At 42.8% G+C, this 25,940-nt stretch overlaps 1 protein-coding gene and 1 long non-coding RNA gene across 2 annotated transcripts; one reads left to right on the top strand and one right to left on the bottom strand.

The window, feature by feature from the left end:
* Nucleotides 1-232: 232 nt before the first annotated feature.
* Nucleotides 233-9,023, top strand: LOC134443088 (C-type mannose receptor 2-like; the record flags this gene model as incomplete). The annotated part of the gene is made up of 4 exons (XM_063193024.1): nt 233-280; nt 3,685-4,038; nt 6,140-6,490; nt 8,974-9,023. Coding segments are annotated over 4 exons (803 nt in total), but the record flags the coding sequence as incomplete, so codon positions are not given.
* Nucleotides 9,024-10,483: 1,460 nt separating this feature from the next.
* On the bottom strand, nt 10,484-14,094 carry LOC134443086 (uncharacterized). The gene is made up of 3 exons (XR_010033567.1): nt 13,464-14,094; nt 12,586-12,664; nt 10,484-11,918 (listed from the first exon to the last, which is right to left on the bottom strand). It is a non-coding gene; the product is annotated as an uncharacterized LOC134443086 (long non-coding RNA).
* Between the last annotated feature and the right edge of the window lie 11,846 nt (nt 14,095-25,940).

Below are 25,940 nucleotides of genomic sequence, written 5' to 3'. Positions count from 1 at the left end.
AAACATTATGAATTCATCATGATACAACAAGGTATCCCAATGTGCTTTATAAATGATAGCGAGAAAATAATCCAATGTAAATATGGCATTCAGACAAATCATCTATTGTTGTCTACTGTACTGTATATACGTATGGTCTAAGCGTAGCTAGCCATATTCATTTGTGCAGAGCTGTGACCGCCTTAATTTGTGTTTGACCTCTGTCTGACCTCTTCCACATTCTTCTTCTCAGCCTCCACAGAGATGGGGATTTTCCTCCTGCTGATGCTCCTGTTTTCAGGTCAGTGCAGGTTCACCTACTGCTTCTGTATAAGACACCTACTGCATAAGACACCGGATGCATGTGCTCTCTGTCTGTCTGTCTCTGTCTCTGTCTCTGTCTCTGTCTCTGTCTCTCTCTGTCTCTCTCTCTGTCTCTGTCTCTGTCTCTCTCTCTCTCTCTCTCTCTCTCTCTCTCTCTCTCTCTCTCTCTCTCTCTCTCTCTCTCTCTCTCTCTCTCTCTCTCTCTCTCTCTCTCTCTCCCCTCCTGTGTGCCTGGCTTGGTGAGTGTCCAGTCATATTTGCATGCTGCCCAGCGTACCTGCAGATTACAGTGCTGCTGTTTGCAGTTCTATTGCTTACAGAGGGGTGATGTGGCGCGGAGGTGCTGTGGCGCAGCGCGTTAACACAGCGTACCATATGCAGGCAACCCGGGTTCGAGTCCGGCCTGGGTCATTTCCCAACCCCACCCCATCTCTCTCTCTCTCACTTACTTCCTGTAAAGTCTTCAACTGTCTTGTCTGAATTAAGGCAAAAAATTAGCCCACTGGCTGTGTTAAAAGGAGTATTACTCCTGACCGCTCATGGTTAATTTGCTACCCCCTCTCTCTATCCCCCCTATCTCTCTCTCTCTCTCTCTCTCTCTCTCTCTCTCTCTCTCTCCCTCTCCTGTGTGCCTGGTGAGTGCCAGTCGTATTTGCATGTTGCCCAGTGCACCTGTGGTAATAAACCCTGAGAGGCCCAGGGTAATTAACCACTTCTGTTATAAAAATTACTGTCACCAAAGTTATAATGACCAAGCCTTAATCTGTTACTTGAGGCTCTCGCTCTCTGTAATGACGTGTAATGTCCTTGTGACATTACATCACATTACATTAGCATTTATTTGAGTCTGTCAGCAAAGAGTGAATGGGCCTGTCGGTGGGGTCGTCTGTACAAAGAGGCTACGGCTAGGCTATAATTCTGGTAAATATGGTCTGTTGTCATTATCAGACCTGTTATCAGTCTGTTATGACACCCCATACAAATGCAATGTACATAATTATTAGCGCCCTGGCTGTATTAAACCTAGTATTACTTCTGACCTCTCCTGGTTTATTTCTTACCCCCCCTCTCTCTCTCTCTCTCTCTCTCTCTCTTTCTCTCTCTATCCTGTGTGCCTGGTGAGTTTCAGTCGTATTTGCATGCTGTCCAGTGTACCTGCAGTAATAAACCACTAGAAGCCTGGGGTAATTAACCCCTCAGTACAGAGCCTCTAATATAACCTTACTGTCACTAACATTATAATGATCAAGTCTTAATCTGTTACTTGAGGCTCTCTGTAATGTCATAGCAATGTTGTTATAATGTACCCTAGCTGAGTCTGTTCAGCAAAGAGTGAACGGGCTCACCGGTGGGCCCATTTGCACAAAGAGGCTACGCCAATGCTGTTAATAGTGGTCTGTTGTCAGGTAAAGCTGTGTGATGATGCGACCCGTGAGCGCGCGTCATCATCACGGCGTCTGCTGTAGCAGGCGCCATTGAAAGCATGAACCAGTCTCCCCATTCAAACTTTTCCCCGAGTTATTATTTTTGTTTATGAACTTCAGTTTGTTTCATTTTCATATTCTGCATTTATGGTCTTGTTAGTCATCATGGGTCGACACATGCTTAGCTGACAACCATTTAAACCCGGAGTATTCATACATTACACTCGCATACATTGCATCCAAACGCGCATACATTTTCAATCACAAACCACACGAAATCCAAGTTTTGTCAACATCTTTTGTTTCTTTATTTTGTTATGCCTAATTCCATTGTTTATCCTTATGATTTAAAACGAGTGGTTTTGCAGTGTTTTAAGAACATTTAGCAATGTTTCTGGAGCAAAGGAAAGTTTCTCATCTTACCGGTCTCGCAGCACTTCCGTGTTTGACAAAGGGTTGCGTGCTGGCGAGAGTGACGTTTTTATCATTGGGCACGTTCGCGTGTGCGCGTCCTCTCGCCATCCCGTTGACAGTTAGTCTCCAAACACTTCATGGTTATTGGCATTTGCATGTTGCCATGCATTTGTTTGTTATTTTTCTTGTTAAGGCCTGATAATGTTTATTTTGTTGTAGCGCGCTTTTAAAAGATTTAAATTAATTAAGATGTACTGCCTATGTAAAATTCCCTGTTTTTTCTTCAGGCATTTGTTTTAGCCACCTATAGGGAGGAGGCAGGCATCCTTCATAATGGGGTTGTTCTCATTCTCTGGGAGAGCCAGGTAGACACAAGACCTGTATTTGTTTGCTCTGCCATAATATAGGCCTACTCAGATGTGTGAGTATTTTGATGGCCGTTTTGCATTCGAGCCTAAGGCTAGTTAGTTTATTTCTTTTGTGCAACTTTATTTTGGTTCCTCGCAACCTGTTTATTTTTTGTATATTTTTGTAAATAGTGTATAGTTATATTTTTCAACTTTTTGGTTTATTTTGGTTTTGTTTATGGTCTATGGCTCACTGTGGTTTGCAAAATAAAACGCAAAAACTCCATCTCCTGCGTCCTGCCGTATCTGTGTGCCTATCCGTAAGACCCTCGACACTCTACTTTTAACAAGCTGATGCCCCAACTGTACACTGGAATTCAAATTAAATACATATAATACTGTTCTTATCAAAACTGGCATTATTCATGATCTCTCATGGTTTATGTAGGCCTATTATCTTTCTCTCTCTCTCTCTCTCTCTCTCGCTCTCTCTCTCTCTCTTTCTCTCTCTCTCTCTCTCTCTCTCTCTCTCTCTCTCTCTCTCTCTCTCTCTCTCTCTCTCTCTCTCTCTCTCGCTCTCTCTCGCTCTCTCTCTCTCTCTCTCTCTCTCTCTCTCTCAGGTGTGTGTGGTCTCTCCTCCTCTGTGCCACGTCAGTTCCATGTGGTGAAAGAGGAGAAGACCTGGGCAGCAGCTCAGCAGTACTGCAGAGAGGAGTTCACTGACCTGGCCACCATAGACAACATGGCAGATATAGATGAGATCAAGAGAGAGATGCAGGATGCAGGTGTTGGGGAGGGGTGGAAGGCCTGGATTGGGTTGAAGCATGGGAGCAGTAGTCCTAAGTGGCAGTGGTCTCTGGCTGATGAGGGATTCTATGGAGAGAATGAGGCTGAGTTCCGGAACTGGGCTGAAGACCAGCCAAAACCAGGAAGTAAAGATGAGAGGGATGGCCAGGACTGTGTCTACATTCAAAAGAATGGTCTATGGCACAATCACCCATGCAAAAGAAATTATCCCTTCCTTTGCTATGATGGTGAGAATTTGTTTTATTATTATTCATTTTATGTATTTAAAATCTCACTCGTTAACCTATTGATGATTTCTGTACAAACTCTTTTGGCTATAAAACCATATACAAACTGGGTTTAGACTGTAGAGCTGCTCTTTGTGATGTGATACATCCATTACCACACAGGGACAGACTCCACACACCCCTATGTACTGGTATCCCCTGGGAAGAACTGGACTGAAGCTCAGAGATACTGCAGAGAGGAACACACAGACCTGGCCAGCCTGAGGAACCAGACAGAGAACGATCTGGTAACCAAAATCAAAGGATTTCCAAATCCTGGAGAGGTCTGGATCGGCCTCTTCAGAGATGCCTGGGAGTGGTCAGATGGCAGCAACTCCTCCTTTCGCCACTGGGAACATGGAGAGCCCAACTATGGCGACGACAATCCAAAAGATTTCTGTGTTGAAATGAAATCTCCGTCCGGTCAGTGGAATGATCAAAGCTGTGACACACCACGTCCCTTCATCTGCTATGAGGGTGAGTCATTGGGCCTTGAAATCAACAGAGGTGCTCTTCTTTCAATTTTTGCTTTCAGTACTTTTAGAGTTTTTGCGCCTTGGTTTGATAGCATAGGGTAGGACATGAAATGAGAGTTTGGGCAGTGGTTCTCAAACTTTTTCCATCATCCCCCCCTCAGAGGTCCCTGCACCAACACAGTGATCATTTAACACATTGAATCCCAGGCTTGGAATTTCAGCGCTAGAGTTTCATCAGATTTAAACATTTTTTTGAACAGCCATAGAATATTCTGTGTTAAACCCACAAACAATTAAAAAAAAAGAAAAAGAAAAAGAAAAAGCTGAGCTTGTGTAAAAGCAGATAATCTAAGCTTTCTATGTGTGAAAACGGTATAGTTCCTAGCTTCTTCCATGCCGAAGTTAACTCAGTATTAATTATACATAAAATGAGTGGATATCTGTAAATGCACATGTTTATTTATCTCTGGCCAGTTGTAGTTTGATTTGGCCTTGATTTTATGCTTGTCTTCAGTTCTCAGTTCCCCTGCTACAGTGGTGGTGGCGCTATTTTACACTAACTGCTGAAACTACACATCATGTTGGTGTATTTGTCTTCATGTCTCAGATATCAGCCCTCCTGCTACAGTGGTGGTGGTGGTGTCTCCTCAGAGTCCCTTCTACTCTGGAGATGTCGTCACCCTCAGGTGTGACATACCCAAGTACTCAGACTGGCATCGGTACATCTGGCTAAAGGACAACATCCCAGTTCCTGGTAAGACTAGTCAGGCCATCACCATCACACTCCCCCTAGAGGCAGGCCAGTACGAGTGCAGTGGAGTGAGAGGAGATCGCCCAAAGACATCCTCAGTAAGCAGCTCTGTTAACATTACCAACAATGGTGAGTAATTCATTTCCTGAAAGTTGAAAGAAAAATGTATGTTGTTACTGCTGGAAATTTCAAATGGAAATTTCTTCTGTTATCCCCAGTGGTGGTGGCGCTATTTTACAGTAAGTGCTGAAACTACACATCATGTTGGTGTATTTGTCTTCATTCCTCAGGTCTCCCTACTGCTACAGTGGAGGTGGTGTCTCCTCCTCCTCCCTTTTACTCTGGAGATGTCGTCACCCTCAGGTGTGACATACCAGAGTACTCTGACTGGCATCAGTATGTCTGGCTAAAGGACAACAGCCCAGTTCCTGGTGAGACCAGTCAGACCATCACCATCACCCTCCCAGAAGATGCGGGTCGCTACCAGTGCATCGGGCAAAGACGAGGTCGTCCAGAGACATCCTCAGTAAGCAGCTCTGTTGACATCATCAGCAACAGTAAGTGATTAATATCCTGAAAGTTGAAAGAAAATTGTCAGTTGTTAATGCTAACAAATGAACATTTCTTCTGTTATTTTCTCCCCGTCTTTTCTTCTTGACTGCCTTTGAAGTCAAAAGCATATAAATGTCATGAATCCTGCTATGCTCTTTATTTTTGTTCATGAGTAAAGGGTGCTCTTCTTTCAGTTTTTGCTTTCGGTATTTTTTTTAGTTTTGGCGCCTGGGTGTGATAACATTAGCCTGGTCCTGACCATCCCATAATACTACCACATCATGTTGGTGTATTTGTTTTCATTCCTCAGCTCTCCCTACTGCTATGGAGGTGGTGTCTCCTAGTCCTCCCTTCTACTCTGGAGATGTCGTCACCCTCAGGTGTAACATAGCAAAGTACTCAGACTGGCAGCAGTATGTCTGGTTGAAGGACAACAGCCCAGTTCCTGGTAAGACCAGTGAGACCATCACCATCACACTTGAGGCAGGTCGGTACCAGTGCAGTGGAGAGAGACGAGATCGCCCAAACACATCTTCAGTAAGCACGTCTGTTGACATTACCAACAATGGTGAGTGATTAATATCCTGAAAGTTGAAAGATAAATGTCTGTTGTAACTGCTAACAAATGAACATTTCTCCTGTTATTTTTTCCCCGTCTTTTCTTCTTGAGTGCCTCAGTATTGTTATTGTTTATTATTATTGTTATTAATGTTATTATTGTTATATTATCTCATCCACACTCCTATTTGGCTACTGTATGGCTATTTACTGACATCATGGCTGTTCTCTTTCTCCCCAGACAAGCTGGTTCTGGTTAATGAGAGTATGACCTGGATGGAGGCTATGCAGTACTGCAGAGAGCACCATGTGGACCTGGTGTCTGTGACCTCTGAGAAGATCCAGCGCTGGGTGGAGGGGTGGGCCAAAGGAGCCTCAACTACTTACGTGTGGCTGGGCCTGCGCCACTCCTGCACTTTTGGCTTCTGGTTCTGGGTGAATGGAGACTCAGTCTGCTACGACAACTTTGCCTCCGATGCAGACAGAATGCCGGGATGTGACAAAACTGTGGCAGCAGTCGACAAAGATGGTGGCCAGTGGGTCAGCCTGCAAGAGACCCTGGCACTGGACTTCATCTGCACCAATGAGGAGTGTAAGTGTGTTTCTGTTTATCAATGGTGTGTGTGTGTGTGTGTGTGTGTGTGTGTGTGTGTGTGTGTGTGTGTGTGTGTGTGTGTGTGTGTGTGTGTGTGTGTGTGTGTGTGTGTGTGTGTGTGTGTGTGTGTGTGTGTGTGTGTGTGTGTGTGTGTGTGTGAGTGAGGTGTGTGTAAATGTATAGGGTTACAGTATCAATGTCTGACAGACTGTGTGTGTGTGTGTGTGTGTGTGTGTGTGTGTGTGTGTGTGTGTGTGTGTGTGTGTGTGTGTGTGTGTGTGTGTGTGTTTCTCCTCTTTCAGGATACGTCATGATGGAGGCAGTGGAGACGATGTCCAGGAAGTTTAAACAATCGTCGCTTCTTTCCATTTCTCTTTCTTCCTGCCTTTCTTTTCATAAAGTTATTAACACTGTTAAAATCACATGTGCAGCACTATATCCTACCTAATATGCTATGTTACATTGTTTTTTTGCTTTTAAATTGGCATTATGGTTTGCATTTGTCTGAATGTATCATAGAACGACTTGAGTGCCTCAGATTTCAGAGTGATAAAAACTTGAGTGCCTTAGATTTCAGAATGATTAAAACTTGAGTCCTTAGATTTCAGAATGATTAAAACTTGAGTCCTTAGATTTCAGAATGATTTAATACAGAGGGCAGTTTTGTTTATGCTGATGGAATAAATAGCCTATGTCAGGGATGGGCAACTGGAGGCCCGAGGGCCACATGCGGCCCGCCTCATCACTCGGTGCGGCCCGTAGATAAGACATTACTTATAAAAATAATGACCTTTTTTTAATGACAACTGAATCAATCCTTTGTAATTATACTGTTCGCCAATAGAGTACATTTCTATTCCCTCCAAACTATATGGGCTGTCACTAGTCAGTGAGCAACCAACAGCACCTCAAACTCAAGTGGCAGTCAGATTTGAGGTCTTGTGGCCCTCCGATGGTGGCGATGAAAAAATGTGGCCCTCCTCATCATAAAAGTTGCCCATCTCTGGCCTATGTAATAGCAATGCAATACAGATTATATGATTAATACTGACGAATGAAGATTATATGATCAATATTACACTGATTAATGAAGAGGATACTGTACGTATATCAACACAACAGAGATGATTTGATCAATTTGTTCATGATGATCAATGACAGTGTTGTTGTTGGATCCATGCATGTATTAAATACATATTTAAAATGAAATAGGCTGCCATATGTGTGTGTGTCTATTAGATAAAGATTTAAAATTAAATAGGCTGCCATATGTGTGTGTGTGTCTATTAAATACATATTTAAAATTAAATAGTCTGCCATGTGTGTGTGTGTGTCTATTAGATCAAGATTTAAAATGAAATAACTGTGATGTTGAATCCATACATGTATCTATTAAATAAAGATTTAAAATGTAGTAACTATGGTGATGCTGAGCCTTATTGAACTGTGACATCATTGCAGGTGTGTTTGACTGTGCAGAACTGACCAAAGCATCACAACACAGACCTTGTGTCCTTCCTTAAAGCACAGAGAAGATATCTTAAACTTCCGAGAGAGAGAGAGAGAGAGCAAGCGAGAGAGAGAGAGAGAGAGAGAGAGAGAGAGAGAGAGAGAGAGAGAGAGAGAGAGTCATTGTGTCATTTGTGTGCTACTGATGCCAGCACCTTTGCATATGCTGTGTGTTCTAGTTCCTCGAAGCATCACACAGATAACACTGTCATTGAAAGATGCAAATCGATGGTGTCAGAGAGAGAGAGAGAGAGAGAGAGAGAGAGCGCTATGTTCGGGACTGTGTGTACGCGGCTGTGCCGGCCCAAAAGGGTCAGTTGTCCCCAGGCCAGGAAAAGGGAGGACCTAGAACTGACCGATTCCCCATGTCGTGGACCCAGTGAAAGCTTTGTGTGTGTGTGTGTGTGTGTGTGTGTGTGTGTGTGTGTGTGTGTGTGTGTGTGTGTGTGTGTGTGTGTGTGTGTGTGTGTGGTGTGTGTGTGTGTGTGTTTGTTTGGGGGGGGGGGGTGATAGAGCTCTCTCTCTATCTCTATCTCTATCTCTATCTCTATGAGAATGTGTGTTTGGGGGTGGTGGAGAGAGAGAGAGAGAGAGAGAGAGAGAGAGAGAGAGAGAGAGAGAGAGAGAGAGAGAGAGAGAGAGAGAGACGTCCCCTTGTGCCCCTTGCAGGCTGAAGCATGTCACTGTACAGGCAGAGCTAGGACCTGGAGGCTATAGATAGGTTTTCCGTTTACAAACATTCACAATGTGAGGAGGGGCAAGATGCTAAGCAGCCAACCACGTGAGCACATTTTTTGAGTGAAAGCAGTCAGTTTCCAACAGTCAGAGAGGTTGAAGAGGGACCCCTGACTGTGCACGCAGACAGGGATTGTTTACAAACGGGAAATAAAAGCCACCGTCTCCCTTCCCTCAGTAGGCACTCTGACCTCAAACTGCGTAGGCCTTCCCTATGGAATGCTCCTCTCTATCAGGCTATAGGCCAGGCCACGGCCCCCGCGAGCAACAAGTTAAAGGTTCCTGACATGGCTTTGTTCTCCCAAAGACGTGTTAGTTTTGTCCTGCAACACGCTAGCATTCGGCTAATACCTGTTGGCTGAGGAATCTCTGCGACTATTCACGACCAGAGCTGACGAGAGACGTACTCTGACTGATCCTCCTAGCAGAGACATCTACGGTCACACACCTCAACCCCCACCACCGTCCAACATGTTAATTGAAGGTGCCCAAATTCTTAAGGATGAGCGCAGTCATTTCCTTTACCCCATGTACACATGCCGCTTTTCCACCACCTTAAATGCAATAAATAACAGGTGTCCGCAACAATCCTAACATAACTTTAAACACATCGACATCTGAAGTCAGACTTAAAACTACAAAACAAATGGCGTAGTGCCGTAAAGTCGATTGTCACGTGTTATGTCATTGCTATAGTTGAAATAAGGGTCATTTTCACGAATCTAACACTTGACAAGATGCAAACGTGTCGGCAAATGCTTTCACTTACTCATATCTATCGAACGCGACTTCATTGTTTCCAGGGAAAAAAAACACACAGGCAGATAGTTCTATGAGAAGGGTACAGCCCCATTGGCACCCATTCATTATTTACTTGGTTGTGATAACATAGCTGCAGTGCCACTCCTGGCCACACCAGCTAGTTGTGGTTCTTGTACAAGATTCCATTTTCTTTGTCTCCAAGAAGCCACAGAAATTGAAGAAGCTAAAACAGTCTAGAAATCAACAATGGCGCCAGACGATTTTTGCCGTTTGTGCAAGACAAATGAGAAGGACCACCATCTACATATGGACATTCAACTGACATGTTCGCAGTGAAAAAAGAAACAACTATTTCGAACAGGCTGGCGTTCCTAGGCTTGATTGTATCCTCCGTGTCGGGACAGTCAATGAGATGTTGTTCGCGTTGCGCCTCAGTCATAAACAGGCTCGGAAAGGATTCACCTAATATTCAGGCAATGGGAGGAAGAATTCAAAGACGGCAACGTCTCCAAAAGGCCACGCGAGCCAACGCCATCGACGACACCGAGGGATTTGAAAAAGACATTGCCAAACCCACCGACTCCAAGTGCCAACTCAGGTATCCAGTTTACTCTGTTCAATCGCTCCAACTGGTAGCTCCAGCTCCTTAAATTCAATGCTCGCTCACTATTACATTATAATCTCTTCATAGACAACGTAACAGTTCTTGTTTAGGTTTTCTTACTGATCTGCCATTAACTAGTCATTTAAAAAGTCCAGAAAATGAGCACGGTTTGGTAGTTGTCCCAGTCAATCGATAGAGGGGAGAGCATTTCACAGTCCCCCTACACTCACTGACACGACCCTCACCCCAACCCTCCCCCCTTACTGTATTAATTTACCATAATGTGAATTGTAATAATAGGCCTAGATTATCTGAACATATTCTGTTTTTAATAACCTAAGCCTTGGTATCCACTTATTTCTTTAAACAGATGGTGGCAGGCACTGACAAGGAGCTGGGCATAACAAGACCAAGTGGAGCTCACCATGTGGACATGACAAGACATCCTCACCTTGGTGGACACACTGCAAGAGGCAGAACTTTTTAAACAGAAACCAGGTCGCACATCTACTGCATTCCCTGGCTTCCGAAATGACTTGTTGGCAAAGCTCGATCACAAGGCACTGTGGACGTGGATGAGCAGCAAACTGAATGAATGGTGCAGTGTCCTTTGAGTTATTTGTACTGTTTGTCTAGCCAGGTAACACCAATGCTGCCTTACAGGCGACCGTCAATGTTGGTACGGCGTCTTCAAAAAGGTGAATGCCAAAATTATTAAAATAAGTTTTACTTAATTACTTTTCTATTTTCTTGCTTTGAAATAGTTTGTTATTCTTGTTTGTTATTCTAAGTCATTGTCCTTCATTAAAATCATTTCCTTTACCAAGCTGTCTCTTCATTAGTTTTCAGGGAACACATTACAACATGTAGTTTAAAAATGTAAAAAGTATTTATTCAGAATGATATTTACAATATATACAAGTGTGCAGTTATTTACAATTATTTACAGTGGCTCTGTACTTAATCTGATAATGGAAGCATGGATAAGCCTGACTCAATGCTGCTTAGAGAGGTTTCAGCATCCTCATCCACATCAAAATACACTGGAAAGTCCATGTCTGGTGACAGGTATGTTTTTTTCAGGAATGTCAGGGAATTCACACACACATCAAAATCTTTAAATACTTTGTGAACAATGCGTAGGATGTCCTGGCCATGTTTTATGTCAAATACAGGGAGATTCTGCATGACATAAGTCATGTCAAATATCACAAAGACTTTCCAAAACTGAGTAAATTAGTACATTGCTGAAACCAGTGCAGAATGAGGCATTTGTGTAAAGGTGTTCACCTGGTGCAATCAGGCTATCCCTATACTCCTCCAAAAGCTGTCTGACCAGTCCCTGCTCTTCCAATGTGACATTTCTGCATTTGACAGGTGACGGGATTTGTTTGGGTATTTCAAAGTTGGGTTTTGGCACAGAGCAACAGTCAGAGTTACACTTGCATAATGAGTGGCAATAGGTGCAGCAGGAATGGCCAGGCTCCACACTGGACACGTGCGGCTCAAAATGTACATACAGGGCTTTCCTAAAGCAGCCATTTAGACTTTCTTTAAGCATCGTTTTCTCCCTCGTGTTTATTGTCCGGCAGTATATATTGACTGGTGACATCTCCACTCCTTTCTCTTTCAAGTCCTTCACGAGCCAGTCGAAACAGTCCAGTGACTCACTCGAAAGTCGTCTTATGGAGAGTCTGATGTTGGGTCGATTGGGGCTGGCAATGATGTCAACTGGGTTTTGGAGTTGGAGCGGTCTCCTGACAATTTCTCTTGAGTGCAATTCCGCAGACACAGTCAATGCCAGTACCGGTGTTTCTACAAAATAAGAGAATACAAGAACAACATCACAACATGGAAATCATTACAGCATTACAGTCATAGCTGTTAGGAATTGTGGCTTCAGAGCTTATGGGTTATCAACAGTCCTATTCTCTGGTGTCTCCACTACTTCTTACCTGTCAGCCCATCCCCCCCGGTTGTTGTCGTGGGTTACCTGCCCCCCCCCCAACCACCTCCACTCCCCCGACTACTCTGCCTGTACACTTGGGGACACCGCTCCTGTCCCCTGACTTGGTGGACAGATCAACAGGCACCAGCAACAGAACTTTCTTTTCTCGAGGTGTGCATTGGCCTGTGAGATACACCCTGCCAGGACACTACGTCAGAACACTCCGCTTAGGCCTACTTTTTCATACACTGAATACATTGCATGATATTTTAACTGTACTATGAAAAGAGCAATGCCAAAGCATCAAAGCGTTACTTGATTATTGCATGTAATTTTTGTAATGTCAAAATGTCAGAACTGTCACACTGCATAATCAATGGGGTGAGAGGTGTGATATCACAGTAGCAATACCATGATTAGAAAACTGCTCTTCAAAAGATTAATGAGTTGAGTGAGTTAAAGTTTTCAGTGAAATAAAATGTCTTAGGTAGGTAAGGTTAGAATGATCTGAAAAAAGGTGTTAATATTACCCACCTGGTTTCACGATAGCTCTCAGTTCCCCAACCTCGCAAAGCTTTCCCTAAAAGCCTTCCGTCCTTTCTCAGCCTTCCTCCTGTTTGAGAAAAGAAAACCACAAGTAAAGTGTAGAGATGTTAGTCATTTGCAGTGGAAAATAATTGCCCTTCTGAAGTTAGGCCTGCTTAACAAATGTAGCAAAAACGTATTTTTCTCAGGTAGGCTGATGATACTTGTGCACACAACCGAGAGCTGTGCTACTCAAGTCTGCACACTGCTGGATATGCTCCAAAAAATAAACTGTATTAATTAAAACACGCAATATTTCGATCACCCTGGATCTTAATCAGGCATATGGGTAACAGGAAGGAGCTGTGGCCTATAACTTATCAGATGACCTTATTTTACACCCGTCCAGGCAGGGCACCAAAAGGTGTCAGTCAATTAGACAGACTGGTGTCTTGACCTGTGCCTATTCATACAAAAGGCAAAACATTACATTACACTTAGGGCCTAGTTAGGGGGTAGTTAGGTTAAGCATGGAAGCTCTCTCTCTCTGTCTCTCACCTAAGTTATATCCCCGATGAAGATCCTGGGCATGTTTTGATAAGAATACGTGAAATATAATCAGGGGGAGTGCATATGATAAGAACACGTGAAATATAATCAGGGGGAGCCCATGGGGCTATACGTCTGAATCCCGTGCAGCCCTAGCTTCTTCAACTGCAAGGAGTTTTTGGATTTGCGCACCCTACCCAAACGACTAAAGCTGTGCTACTTAAGCCTTTACTCACTGTAACATTAAATTGATATCGAAAATGAACCCATAATGTGACATTGTGACAACCACAGTAGGTACAGACATAAGGACAATGATATCAAGAAATAACACTTACCATTTATATAAGTAAGATGGACTTCATCGACAACTACGCCGATCAGGTTGGTCTTGTATACATCGGTGGCTAGCATGTCCTCCCACTTCGCGCTCAGCCAGGCCTCGGGACTGCCAAACAGAATCTTATAACGGCATCATCTCTCAATCGCCGTTTCATCGTCTTGACCCAGCTGTGTTGCAGATATTCCAAGGTCGACTGCGTCCTTTATTTGGTCCTCCACCAATGCTATTAATGGCGAAACCACAGCAACGACCGGGGTCTCGCTAACCCCCATTACCTTAGTAACCAACGGAGCGAGTTGGTAAATCAGACTTTTACCAAATCCAGTCGGTAGTAAGGCTAACACATCTTCCTTTCCGCTGACAAACGACTCTAACGCTAAGCGCTGTTCGTTTTTCAAAGCGAAATTACGTTCCAAACTATTCAAAACACTGTCCAGAGCTTCGCTTCGGCTGCCGCCATGATGGATTCGCGAAAAAACTACTAGCAACTAACTTCCGTTTGTCGAGTAGTACGCGTCATCGTCTTTCGTGCCTCCTCGCTCTGTGATTGGCCCCCGTTTCGATGTAAAGATTTCTGCCTTGGTCCCCAGGCTGTCCAGCAATTCGAAAAGAATGCGCAAGGCAGCATGGGTACTCCCAGGCTAAATATTTTGTCTAAAAAAAACATTGCTTACTGACAGGTTTGGGTAAGGGATTGTTTTGGTCTGGGCACAGCTATAGTTTTCCTTCATTCATTATATGAATTTGATAGCCTAGCAACCAACTGGAAAAGGTATTTCTCAAAAATATGTCTTTAATGACAGGTTAAGGTTAGGGAATGTTTTGGTCAGGGCACAACTTAAATTGTTATAGCATTATTTTGTTTAGGATTAGCATTTGGTATGTATTTTCTAATGATAGAGTAAACACAGTGCTGTGGTAATAGCCTATAGAAAGCACTTCCGTGTGCCCATCACGGAAAACAATTCCGTGTCCAGGAGCACGGAATTTTGGCAAAATCTGTGCTCCTGGACACGGATTTCGTGTCCTTAACATCCGTGTCCAGGAGCACGGAATTTTTGGAGATCAGGCTGAACCTACATGTACAGTTGAGGACGATATTATTAGCCCCCCTCCTGAAATTAGACATATCTCTTCATTGATCATTGAGAATGATCATTATTAATAAATGTATGTTATTCTGGAAACGAATACACCATGGAGATAGTATCCAATAAGTTAAATTTGAACTTTTCCATTTTCACAATGAGTTTAAACAAAAAAGTGTAAAAATGGCAAGGACAAAATTATTAGCCCCCTTATCATTAATAGTCAATACAGTGCCATTTATGAACAAAAATTGACACCAGGCACTTTGATTAGTTGTTAACTATGTTGGCACATGTCCTACCAGGGATTTTGGCCCATTTTTTTCATTGCAAATACTTAAGCTGGTCCAAATTGCATGGATGTTGAGGATGGACATTCATTTTCAGCACTCTTCAAATACTATCTAAAGGATTGAGGTCTGAACCACTCCATTACCATGGTTTTAGTATCCTTGAAGAACATTTGAACTATTTTGGATGCAAGTTTTGGGTTATTATCTTATTGAAAGATCCAGTGAAGATCTTAGCTCCCTCTATGAGCATATTTTTGCAAGGTCACTTTCCACATTCTATCATAATTTTCAGTTTTTATGGTGCCGTACACCCAAACAAGGTTTCCTGTGGCTGAGGCTGCCACAGAATGATGCATCCACCACCATGTTTAATTGTGGAAACCATCTTATAATGATTCAAGGCCTTTCTTCACCTGACAGAAGCAAAATCCATGCATCAAAGCAGGTGCAATTGAATATCATCAGATGAAAGCAAAGACGTTCAAAACTCATTTTTGACTTTCAAATGTTCACAGGCAAAGCTCAATAACACTCTGATATGCACTGCCTTTAGTAAAGGGGCTCTTCTGTGATGATGGCCCCAAAGCCCAATATGATGACAAGCCCTAACAACTGTCTTTCTTGTGGGGGAAAAAGCCTCCAGGTGAGGCCAGGTCAATAACAATCATCTAGGCAGGTGTCCAATGCTTCTTTGGTCTAATGAGGCTAAGCAGTTTCCACAGTTACACATAGTGGTGGGGCATCAAGTTTAGTCTGTTATTCAGCCTCAGACACAGGGAGTCTGGGTCTGAATCTGGATTGCTGGGTCTTCCAACAACATTGTAACCCAAAGCATACATTTAGATTAGTTCAGAGGTTCTTCAAGGACACTAAAACCATGATATTGGAATCACCCGCTCATAGTGCAGTCCTCAATCCCACTGAGAGTCTGTGGTTAATGTCTATGCTCAGCATCCATGCGATTTGGACCAGCTAGAACACTTTGCAGTGAAGAAATGGGCCAAAATCCCTAGTGGGGCATGTGCCAACCTAGGTAGCAACTTATCAGAGCCTGTTGTCAGTTTTGGTTCATAAATGGCGCCATATTGACTATTAATGATCAGGGGGCTAATAATTTTGTCCTTGTCATTTTTGCCCTTTTTTGTTTAAACTCATCGTAGCAATAGAAAAATCCAAATTCAACTCATTGAACATTATCTCCATCAGTTTATTTGTTTCCAGAATAACAGAAACGGTTAATAATGGTCATTCTTACTGAGAAATCAAGAGAAATGTCTAATTTCAGGAGGGGGGCTAATAATATCGTCCTCAACTGTAGATGAGTTTCACTGGAAAATGATGGAAAATGACAAACGCAGATCCCTCTCTCTCTCTGTGTGTGTGTGTGTGTGTGTGTGTGTGTGTGTGTGTGTGTGTGTGTGTGTGTGTGTGTGTGTGTGTGTGTGTGTGTGTGTGTGTGTGTGTGTGTGTGTCTGTGTGTCTGTGTGTGTCTGTGTGTGCGTGCGTGTGTGTGTGTGTGTGTACGTGTGTATGTGTTTGTGTTTGTATAGGGGCATTCATAACTGTTGTTGCCAATGATGTTGTGCATTCGTCATCGGTGACGTGCTCATCAGGCCTAATGGGTCTATGCAAATCCCAAAAACCAGAGAGCAGACGTCAGGTAAATCACATATTCCACCATCGGGGAGGGGGGTCACCAGGAAAAGATCAGCCTTTACACACCGAGAGAAGATGGTACACAGGACAGTAGGTAGCAGTGGTGACAGAGAGACGACTTCTCCACACCCTTTCACACGCAAGCTCTCCTGGAAACAACATCCTCCACAGACCCCCTATCGTACTGCAGGTGTTCTCCAAGAAAGGACACTTTACCCACCTGGCCAGGTAAGGGCGATTTCAGAAAGACTTTGACGAATTATGTAAATTCAAACTAACTAAATTAGCATTAATAGCTGTTGGGTAGGGCCTATGTCTGAGAGTTAGTTAGTTAGTTAGTCTCACAGATTCAAATGTAAATTAGGTGTCATTACCAGCTGTTGTAATGACTTGAGACCTGGTTAGTTAGTTAGTTAGTTAGTTAGTTAGTTAGTTAGTTAGTTAGTTAGTTAGTTAGTTACACATACTCACATGTCAAGTTGTTGTGTTTTCATCCATGGGCTAGAGGGCCCACACACTCTTTGCTAACTGTTGTGATGGTTGAGACTGTACAGCCTGTCCTGCATTGCGTGACTTGCTCATAAGGCCCAAATATGTCCATGACTTGATCATTAGGTTAGATATGGCTATGTAAATCAATTACCAGAAAGCAGACTTCCTCACTTGATCATCAGGTTTGATATGCCCATGTAAATCATTTATCAGAAAGCAGACGTCATGTCCACCGTATTCTATTCAAATGATACATTCCACCGTATTCTATTCAAATGATATATTCCACTATCGTGTATTCTATCAAAGCTAGCCAGTGTCCATTATTGAGTGGGAGGGTGCTTTGGATGGGTGGGTGTAAGTGTGTGGCATTAGCCTTTAAAGTAAGAGGTAGGATGGGACAAGAGGACAGAAGGCAGCAATCCTGACAGAGAGATAACCTCTAAAAGAGAAGACATCCTGCACAGCTGAACACAGAGCCTCCAACACTCGATCTCTATTGGAAAAGAACATCCTCAAAAGACCACAGACCCTCTAACACTCAACCTCTACTGCAAAGGACACCTTACCCACCTGGCCAGGTAAGAGCGTTTCCAGAAATATTTTTGATGAGTGATATAAATTCGAACAAACTAAATCAGCATTAACAGCTTTTGTTACATCTGAGATCTGGTTAGTTAATCACTTAGTCAAATGTAAATTAGGTGTCATTACCAGCTGTTGTAATGACTGAGACCTGGTTGGTTAGTTAGTTACACATACTCAAATGTCAAGATGTTGTGTTTTCATCCATGGGCTAGAGGGCCCACTCACTCTTTGCTGACTCAACTACACCAAAACATCGCTATGACAACTACACCATCACTATGACATTACTGAGAGTTTTAAATGGCATTTAAACTGAGGTCATTTCCATTTTGGTGACAATGTGGTTACGGTATAGACTCAGCTCTGCAGAGTTGCCTATTGGTTAGTAAGACATAGCGAAGGTATGACATTTCAACACCTGGGGGTATGTGCATACAAAACAGACAGACGGACAGACATAGAGAGCGTATGAGAGAGAGAGAGGACGTGTGTGTTGGGAGAGAGGGCTAGTGTGTTGGGAGGGGAGAGGGAGTGTGTGTTGGGAGGGAGAGGGCGTGTGTGTTGGGAGGAGAGAGGGTGTGTGTGTTGGGAGGGAGAGGGCATGTGTGTTGGGAGAGAGGGAGTGTGTGCGTTGGGAGGAGAGAGGGTGTGTGTGTTGGGAGGAGAGAGGGAGTGTGTGTGTTGGGAGAGAGAGGGTGTGTGTTGGGAGGAGAGAGGGCGTGTGTGTGTTGGGAGAGAGAGGGTGTGTGTTGGGAGGAGAGAGGGCGTGTGTGTGTTGGGAGTAGAGAGGGTGTGTCTTTTGGGAGAGAGAGAGGTAGGGATGGCACAAACCGCACCGAAAACCGAAACCGTACAATTCACACACACACCGAACCGAACCGTGCAATCCATCGCAAACCGCAATTCATGTACTGCCCAGAAAAATATGTAAAACAGAGATTCTAGGAGTATCTTATCCAGTCTCTCTGATTAAAACATTAGCGTATAAGACCAAATCAGAGGATGACACAATTAAAGTCACACCATTTTCACATTATAAGCCTATACAAACCATATGTAGGATATTTAGTGATAAGTCTGATTATATTAGCCAGTGCACCATTTATCATGAACTAAAAAAAAAAGAACCGTAGAGAACCGAAAACCGTGACCTTGACACCGTGATATGAACCGAACCGTGAATTTTGTGAACCGTACCACCCCTAGAGAGAGGGCATGTGTGTTGGAAGGAGAGAGAGGGTGTGTGTTTGGAGGGAGAGGGTGTGTGTGTTGGGAGAGAGGGTGTGTGTGTTGGGAGGGAGAGGGTGTTTGTTCGGAGGAGAGAGGGCGTGTGTTGGGAGGGAGAGGGTGTGTGTGTTTGTGTGACGGGTTCCACGGCACCTCGTTACGGGGGGCTATACTTTTGTCTTACGTCATTCAAAATGACAGCTGTCCCACGGTGCAGATGAATGCTGGTAGCCGGTAGGCTACGTGTTTTCAGTTGAAGTATTTTTTAAACTTACTTACTTACTTGTTATTACATTGTGGAATGCCTTCTTCTGTATCTTGTGTTTTATTCGTGCTGTTTGACCTTGTCTTGCTTTTAATCTCATTTTTGTTAGTGTTTAATTTTAGTAGGCCTATTTTAGTTTGACACTGTTCAGCACTTTGGTCAGTTCTTGTTGTTTAAATGTGCTATAAATTATATATATATACGTATATACTGACTAAATAGAAATGACTAAATAGGAGCTGTTATTTACATTTACATTACATAATTTGATAGATAGTGTAGGCTAGACGTAAGACACAAGTAGTACAGCCCCTGGCCGGACCGAGGTGGCGTGGAACTAATGGGTCCCGGTGTGTGACAGCGCTGTCACTCTGTGACTGATAAGTAGTTTAGCTCGTAGGGGGGAGGGGGGAGTGTAGTTTAGGCCTATTACAGATGGAGTGGATGAACACAAATAAAAAAATAATACAGTTACTTACTAGACAATCAAAGTAAGTATTTTAGATGAGCTCCAACACATTTTAGAGAAGCAAGGTAACATTTCAATTACTGTTTTTGCCTACTGCTTGCACACAATTTGCAAAATTTGGCTCATATGAGTTAACTCTACACACAAGCCAATTACTCTCAACACTTGGAGATAAACCCTTCACATATGCCAACATGAAACACTGGTATCAAAACCTTAACATTGCCATAAAAACTCATCAATCTTTTGTCAAAACCTCACTTTCATGTCAAAAGAGAGACAATAGCACCAAATGAGAAAACAAATCAGATCATCATTAAAACAGCTGTCTGCTTCATACAAAACACAGCAGTCTTTCTTTTTGTAACAGTCTATTCAGTCTCACGGAATGTACATCTTCACAAGACCCCAAAATTCAATTGGCCTACTGTACATTACATAACTGCACCTTACAGTACAGGACATTAAACTGAAGCCAAATATATCTCAAACAGTACATCACTTTAAACACAACAGTGTGTAGGTAAGCTTATGGACCATTTGTTTGTGTATGGGGTATATTCACAACTTTTCAAACATCTAAATATGATATAAATATGTGGTTGATGTCAACATGCTGTAATGAAAATCCTAGTCAATATACTTTGTTTGGGTGGTATGAGGTATTCTTCACGAAATACAATACATTTCCACAGACACAATATGCAGCTGACATCTACATGACGTCATCAAAATTATATCATGTTCAGTCAGTTTGGTCAAGTGCTTGCTTGGATGTGTTCTGAAAATGACACTATTTCTAAAAATCATGTTCACATTACCTAACGTGATGATGAAGACAAAATTTTGTTATAGTTTGTTAGTATTGTTAGTATAGGTAGGTGTGAATTTAGCATAGTAGCAATCAAAGAAAAACAAATCAATGCAAAATAAAATAGGCCTAAGTGCAATGTAATATAAAGAATGCAACTTTGTAACTGGCAGAATAGTAGTTAATTTTGAAAGCATGTGTTTTAGTGTCTGTGTCTAAATCTTGCCATACCTGTACATCAGTCTGTTTTGTTTTTACAATGATACTGAGATTTTACTTTTGAACGAAGTGTCTTGTGTATGAAATGGTGTGTAGACAGCTGGAGCCTGTGTGTTGCGTAAAGGAGCAAGTGCTTTGCTAAACTGGTATGAAAGTGTAATGCTTGACTTTTGTTTAAGGTAAAGCAACATGTGTTTAAGTTATAGTACCAACAACTTAACAATATGCTACTTTGGTTTAAGCATCGGCCTGTAGTGTTTAAGCAGTATTTGTACCATAGTGTTGTCCTGTAGGCCTACAATTAATGATGAGGGGAAAAGTATGATGTACAAGTTTTCATTCAGTTGCCAACAACCATTCGGCTCTGCAAGACAATGTCCGGTAACACTTTATTTTAGGGATACATCTATTAGCACTAATACATACGATCTCCCTGTACAAGTAACTTGTAAGGCATGTAGAAAGCAAAATCAAACATTTGTTGAGCATGTATTCGCAAATGTCTTGTTCATGCACGATAAGGGATTTATTACCAATTTAACCTTAGTAAGGACCTAGTAGACCTCAGTGTTTGCTTAGTACATGCCTTACAAGTTACTTATGCAGGCATTAACATTGCATGTATTAGTGCTAATAGATGTATACCTAAAATAAAGTGTTACCCAATGTCCACCCAAAAGCCCCCCAACAATGATCATTTTGAGGTTTTGGAATGTTCAAGATGTTCCATCTGGTCACACTGATTTTAATCCTCAGTACTAAGAAGTGACTTAGCCGCTGGCTAATAAGACACTGTAGTCACATTTTAGGTTAGCCGCTGGCTAGTAAGAAAGACACTGTAATCACATTTTAGGTTTTGTGTAACAGCAGCAATATAGACAATACTTTGATTTTCTTTGTACTTTGTACTTTTTTACAGATATGGCTCACGGGTGGTGTGTCCTCCTGCTCACCCTAGGTACAGTGTGTGTTTGTGTTATGCTGCGTATGTATGCATGTAGGCTATGTACTGTATGAATGTAGACTATAAATGCTATGTGTGAATGAATGTATGTATGTTTGTATGCAGGCCTATGTATATAGGCTATGTATAGGCCTATGTACAGGTATGTAGGCTATGTTTGTATGTAGGAATGTATGTAGGCCTATGTATGTATGTATGAATGTAGGCCTATGTATGTATGGTTTTATTTATTTAGGTTTCTTGCTGCATTTCTTAGTATCTGTTTGTGTTTAATCACTCACACACGCACCCAGCCACACACACACACACACACACGCGCGCGCGCGCGCACGCGTGCACGCACGCACGCACGCACACACACACACACACACGATGGGTTGCAGCTTGTAATGGCACAAAAATAGCTGAAAAGATTATATGAACATACACACACACACACACACACACACACACACACACACACACACACACACACACACACACACACACACACACACACACACACACACACACAGACACAGACACATGCACACACACATTAAAATAGCAAAATAATGAGACATATATAAGCATACTCCCTCTCCCTTTTTAGGTGTGTGTGGGCTCTCCTCCTCTGTGCCACGTCAGTTCCATGTGGTGGAAGAGGAAAAGAACTGGGCAGCAGCTCAGCAGTACTGCAGAGATCAGTTCACTGACCTGGCCACCCCAGACAACATGGCAGAAGTGGAGGAGATCAAGAGTAGGATCCATAGTGTTGGGGCGGGGGGGAAGGTTTGGATGGGGCTGAAGAGGGGGGACAGTCCTAAGTGGCAGTGGTCTCTGGCTGATGAGGGATTCTATGGAGAGAATGAGTCTGAGTTCCGGAACTGGGATGCAGGGCAGCCAGACGGCAGAGAAGACTGTGGGTGCATTCACCAGGGGGGGAAGTGGCACGATTGCCACTGCACTAGCAGGCGTCACTTCATTTGCTACAATGGTGAGACACCACCTACATTCCCTTACTCTCTCATGCATAAAGATGCATTTGAAGTGTTTTGTTGCAAAACGGTGTATATCCATTTTGTAGAATGTTGGGAAATTGTATTTATTTGGCATTCCATTGCATTGCATTGCAAAACGCATTTTATGTAGGCTGAAAAAGTATGTTCTCAAAATATTTGAATGGCAAGAATTCAACCATAGGTGACAGGACTTCTGAACAGTCATTTCCAATAATAAAATGCAAAAGTAAAAAATGTTGGATACCCCGTTTTGCAGCAAAAACTCTTCCTTTGTCGTGTTATGTCAGACTGTTAGACTGTGCTTGGGTAGTGAGTTACCCAAATCACATACAGTGACTTACTGTCCATAACAACAGGGCCAAGCTCTACACAGCCCTATGTGCTGGTTGAAGAGGAGAAGACCTGGGCAGATGCACAGAGATACTGCAGAGATAACCACAGAGACCTGGCCACCATCAGGAACAAGGCTGAGAACAAAAAGATCAAAGACCTAATCGAGGGGATCGAGGGGGATGTCTATCCCTGGATCGGCCTGTTCAGAGATGCTTGGGAGTGGTCAGATGGCAGCAGCTCCTCCTTTCGCCACTGGAAGTCTGGGGAACCCAGCTACGACTCCAGTTCACACGGTCTCTGTGTGGAAATTTGGTCCTCTGGTCTGTGGAATGATAAATCCTGTGATCATCCTACAAACTTTGTCTGTTATGAAGGTGAGTCTGTTATCCCTCAGGCAGCTCAGCAGCATGTAAAAGCATATGGGTGGTGCTGTGGCACAGCATGCCAAGACACTCAATCACAAATTGACTTGCATGCCCAGGTTCGAATCCGGCCTGGGTCATTTCCCAGCCCTCTCTCTCTCTCCCTCTCTCTTCCTATCATTTCTTCTTCTTCTTCTGGTGATGATGATGGTGATGAAGATGATGATGATGATGACGATGATGATCATGATGATGATGATTTGAAAATTGCATTGTTGTTATTGATGATTTATGATATTATTGATTTCAGACTTCATTTGTTTGTTGTTTTTGTGCTGCTAATTGCCACCCATGTATTTATTGATTATATGTTTCAGCATTGTTGTGCCATTTTATCATGTTTACTGAAATGCTTTCTGTGTTTGTCTCCATTGCTCAGCTCTCCCTGTAGTTCAGGTGGTGTCTCCTCTGCCTCCCCTCTACTACGGAGAAGATGTCACCCTCAGATGTGAAATACCCAAGTACACAGGCCAGCATCAGTATGTCTGGCTAAAGGACAACAGCCCAGTTCCTGGTGAGACCAACCAGACCATCACCATCACCCTCCCAGAAGATGTGGGTCAGTACCAGTGCCACAGAGGTAGAGACGGTTCTTCAGTGGCACCCTACATCAGCACACCTGTTACCGTTGAATACCAGGGTCAGTCAACATTTAACAATTATTACTGAAACGTGGCATGTCACTGTTGTTTTGGTTATGGCCAATGGCTAAATAACTAGTGTGTCCTTTATGGGTAAGGCCTATAGCTACTGACAGCAACACTTCATTTACGTTTTATTGAAGTTTATTTTGCTGTTTCTTTTTGTTTACAACTTTTCCTGATGCTTCAGAGCTCCTTCATTTCTGAAATTTGTATTAGCCTAATTTGTCCTCATCCCTCAGCTGTCCCTGCTGCTACAGTGGTGGTGGTGTCTCCTCCTCCCTTCTACTCTGGAGATGTCGTCACCCTCAGGTGTGACATACCAGAGTACTCAGACTGGCATCAGTATGTCTGGCTAAAGGACAACAGCCCAGTTCCTGGTAAGACCAGTGAGACCATCACCATCACACTCCCCCTAGAGGCAGGTCAGTACCAGTGCAGTGGAGAGAGAAACGATCGCCCAATGACATCATCAGTAAGCAGCTCTGTTGACATCATCAGCGATGGTGAGTCTATTGTTGCACCATTTCTCATCTAACCTCCCCTCAGTCAACTTACCCCACATCTTACCTGTGTGTGTATGTGTGTGTGTGTGTGTGTGTGTGTGTGTGTGTGTGTGTGTGTGTGTGTGTGTGTGTGTGTGTGTGTGTGTGTGTGTGTGTGTGTGTGTGTGTGTGTGTGTGTGTGTGTGTGTTGCACTCATGTAGCTCTTGTGAAAAGGACTCAGATCGTGAGAGTGGAGATGGAGATGGCTTCTGATGTGGACGTGGAAGATCCTGACGTGCAGAAGGCCTTCCTACAGCAGGTGAGCCCAGCACACACACACCAGAAGTCATTTGAGAAGACCACTGGTTCTCTAAGTGACCTCTGGTTTTCTTCTTCAGATTGAGCAGAGACTGAAGGCCAAGGGGTTGAGAGCTGTTCAGTTGTCCTGGAGGAAGCAGCCAGATGGAAAGGTGTTCCACAAGAAGGAGAACGACAAGAAGAAGGAGAAGAGAGATGAGTTCTAAATACTCTCTGAGTTTATGTGGGGAGGTCATCACTGGCAGTACACACTACACAGGATAGGCTAGTTAGTGTTTCTTCATGTTTTCCCTTTGTGTGTGGAATTGCAATCTGAGTTTTACGAGTTCACAAATTACAATTTCACATTTATCTGACTTGAAATCCCTTTGTGGGCCACAGAATACTGATGTTATTAAGGTCTGTACCTGTTTATCGTATTCATGCCTAATTGCAATTACATCTAATCATCACAAATCAATGCATATTTTGGCTTTTCTTTAAGCTACATTTTACGGCTTGTTGTGTTTGACATGGGTGAAGGTTTAATGTATTTGATACTTATATTTTCCATGTCTGCTGTGATTTAAACTTTACAGTTTGATGTGTTTGTGATTTAATCTTCATGATTTGATGTGTTTTTGATTTAAACGTAAAGGCTTGATTAAATATCAAGCACATTACATTACATTGCATTGCATTTGACAGACGCTTTTTCAACCAACTCGACTTACAATTGAAGACATAATAGGCTAAAACACTGTGCACTTGTATCTGCAAGTGTTGTAGGCTTACGATTATGTCCTTGATTGTATGTTGCTTTGGTTTAAAAGCGCCTACCAAATGCAGTGTCATGCAATGTAATGTGTTTGATATTTAATCTTTATTGTTTGATGTGATAGGGATTTAAACGTTATGGTTTGATGTGATAGGGATTTAAACGTTATGGTTTGATGTGATAGGAATTTAAACCTTATGGTTTGATCTGACAGGGATTTAAAAACATTTAAAGTGCAACATGAAGGGGAGGCCAACACATGAAAACCGTAATTTAGATAAATAAAAACTTTGTAGATTGATGTGTTTGGTATTTCATCTTTACGGTTTGATGTGATAGGGATTTAAACATTATAGTTTGATGTGATAGGCATTTAATCTTTATCTGCTTTGATCTAATAGAGATTTTCATTTTTACGGTTTGATCTGACAGGAATTTAATC

This window comes from Engraulis encrasicolus, unplaced genomic scaffold (genome assembly GCF_034702125.1).
Source record: "Engraulis encrasicolus isolate BLACKSEA-1 unplaced genomic scaffold, IST_EnEncr_1.0 scaffold_289_np1212, whole genome shotgun sequence".
Lineage (NCBI taxonomy): Eukaryota > Metazoa > Chordata > Actinopteri > Clupeiformes > Engraulidae > Engraulis > Engraulis encrasicolus.
This window is presented reverse-complemented; position numbering and strand designations above follow the sequence as displayed.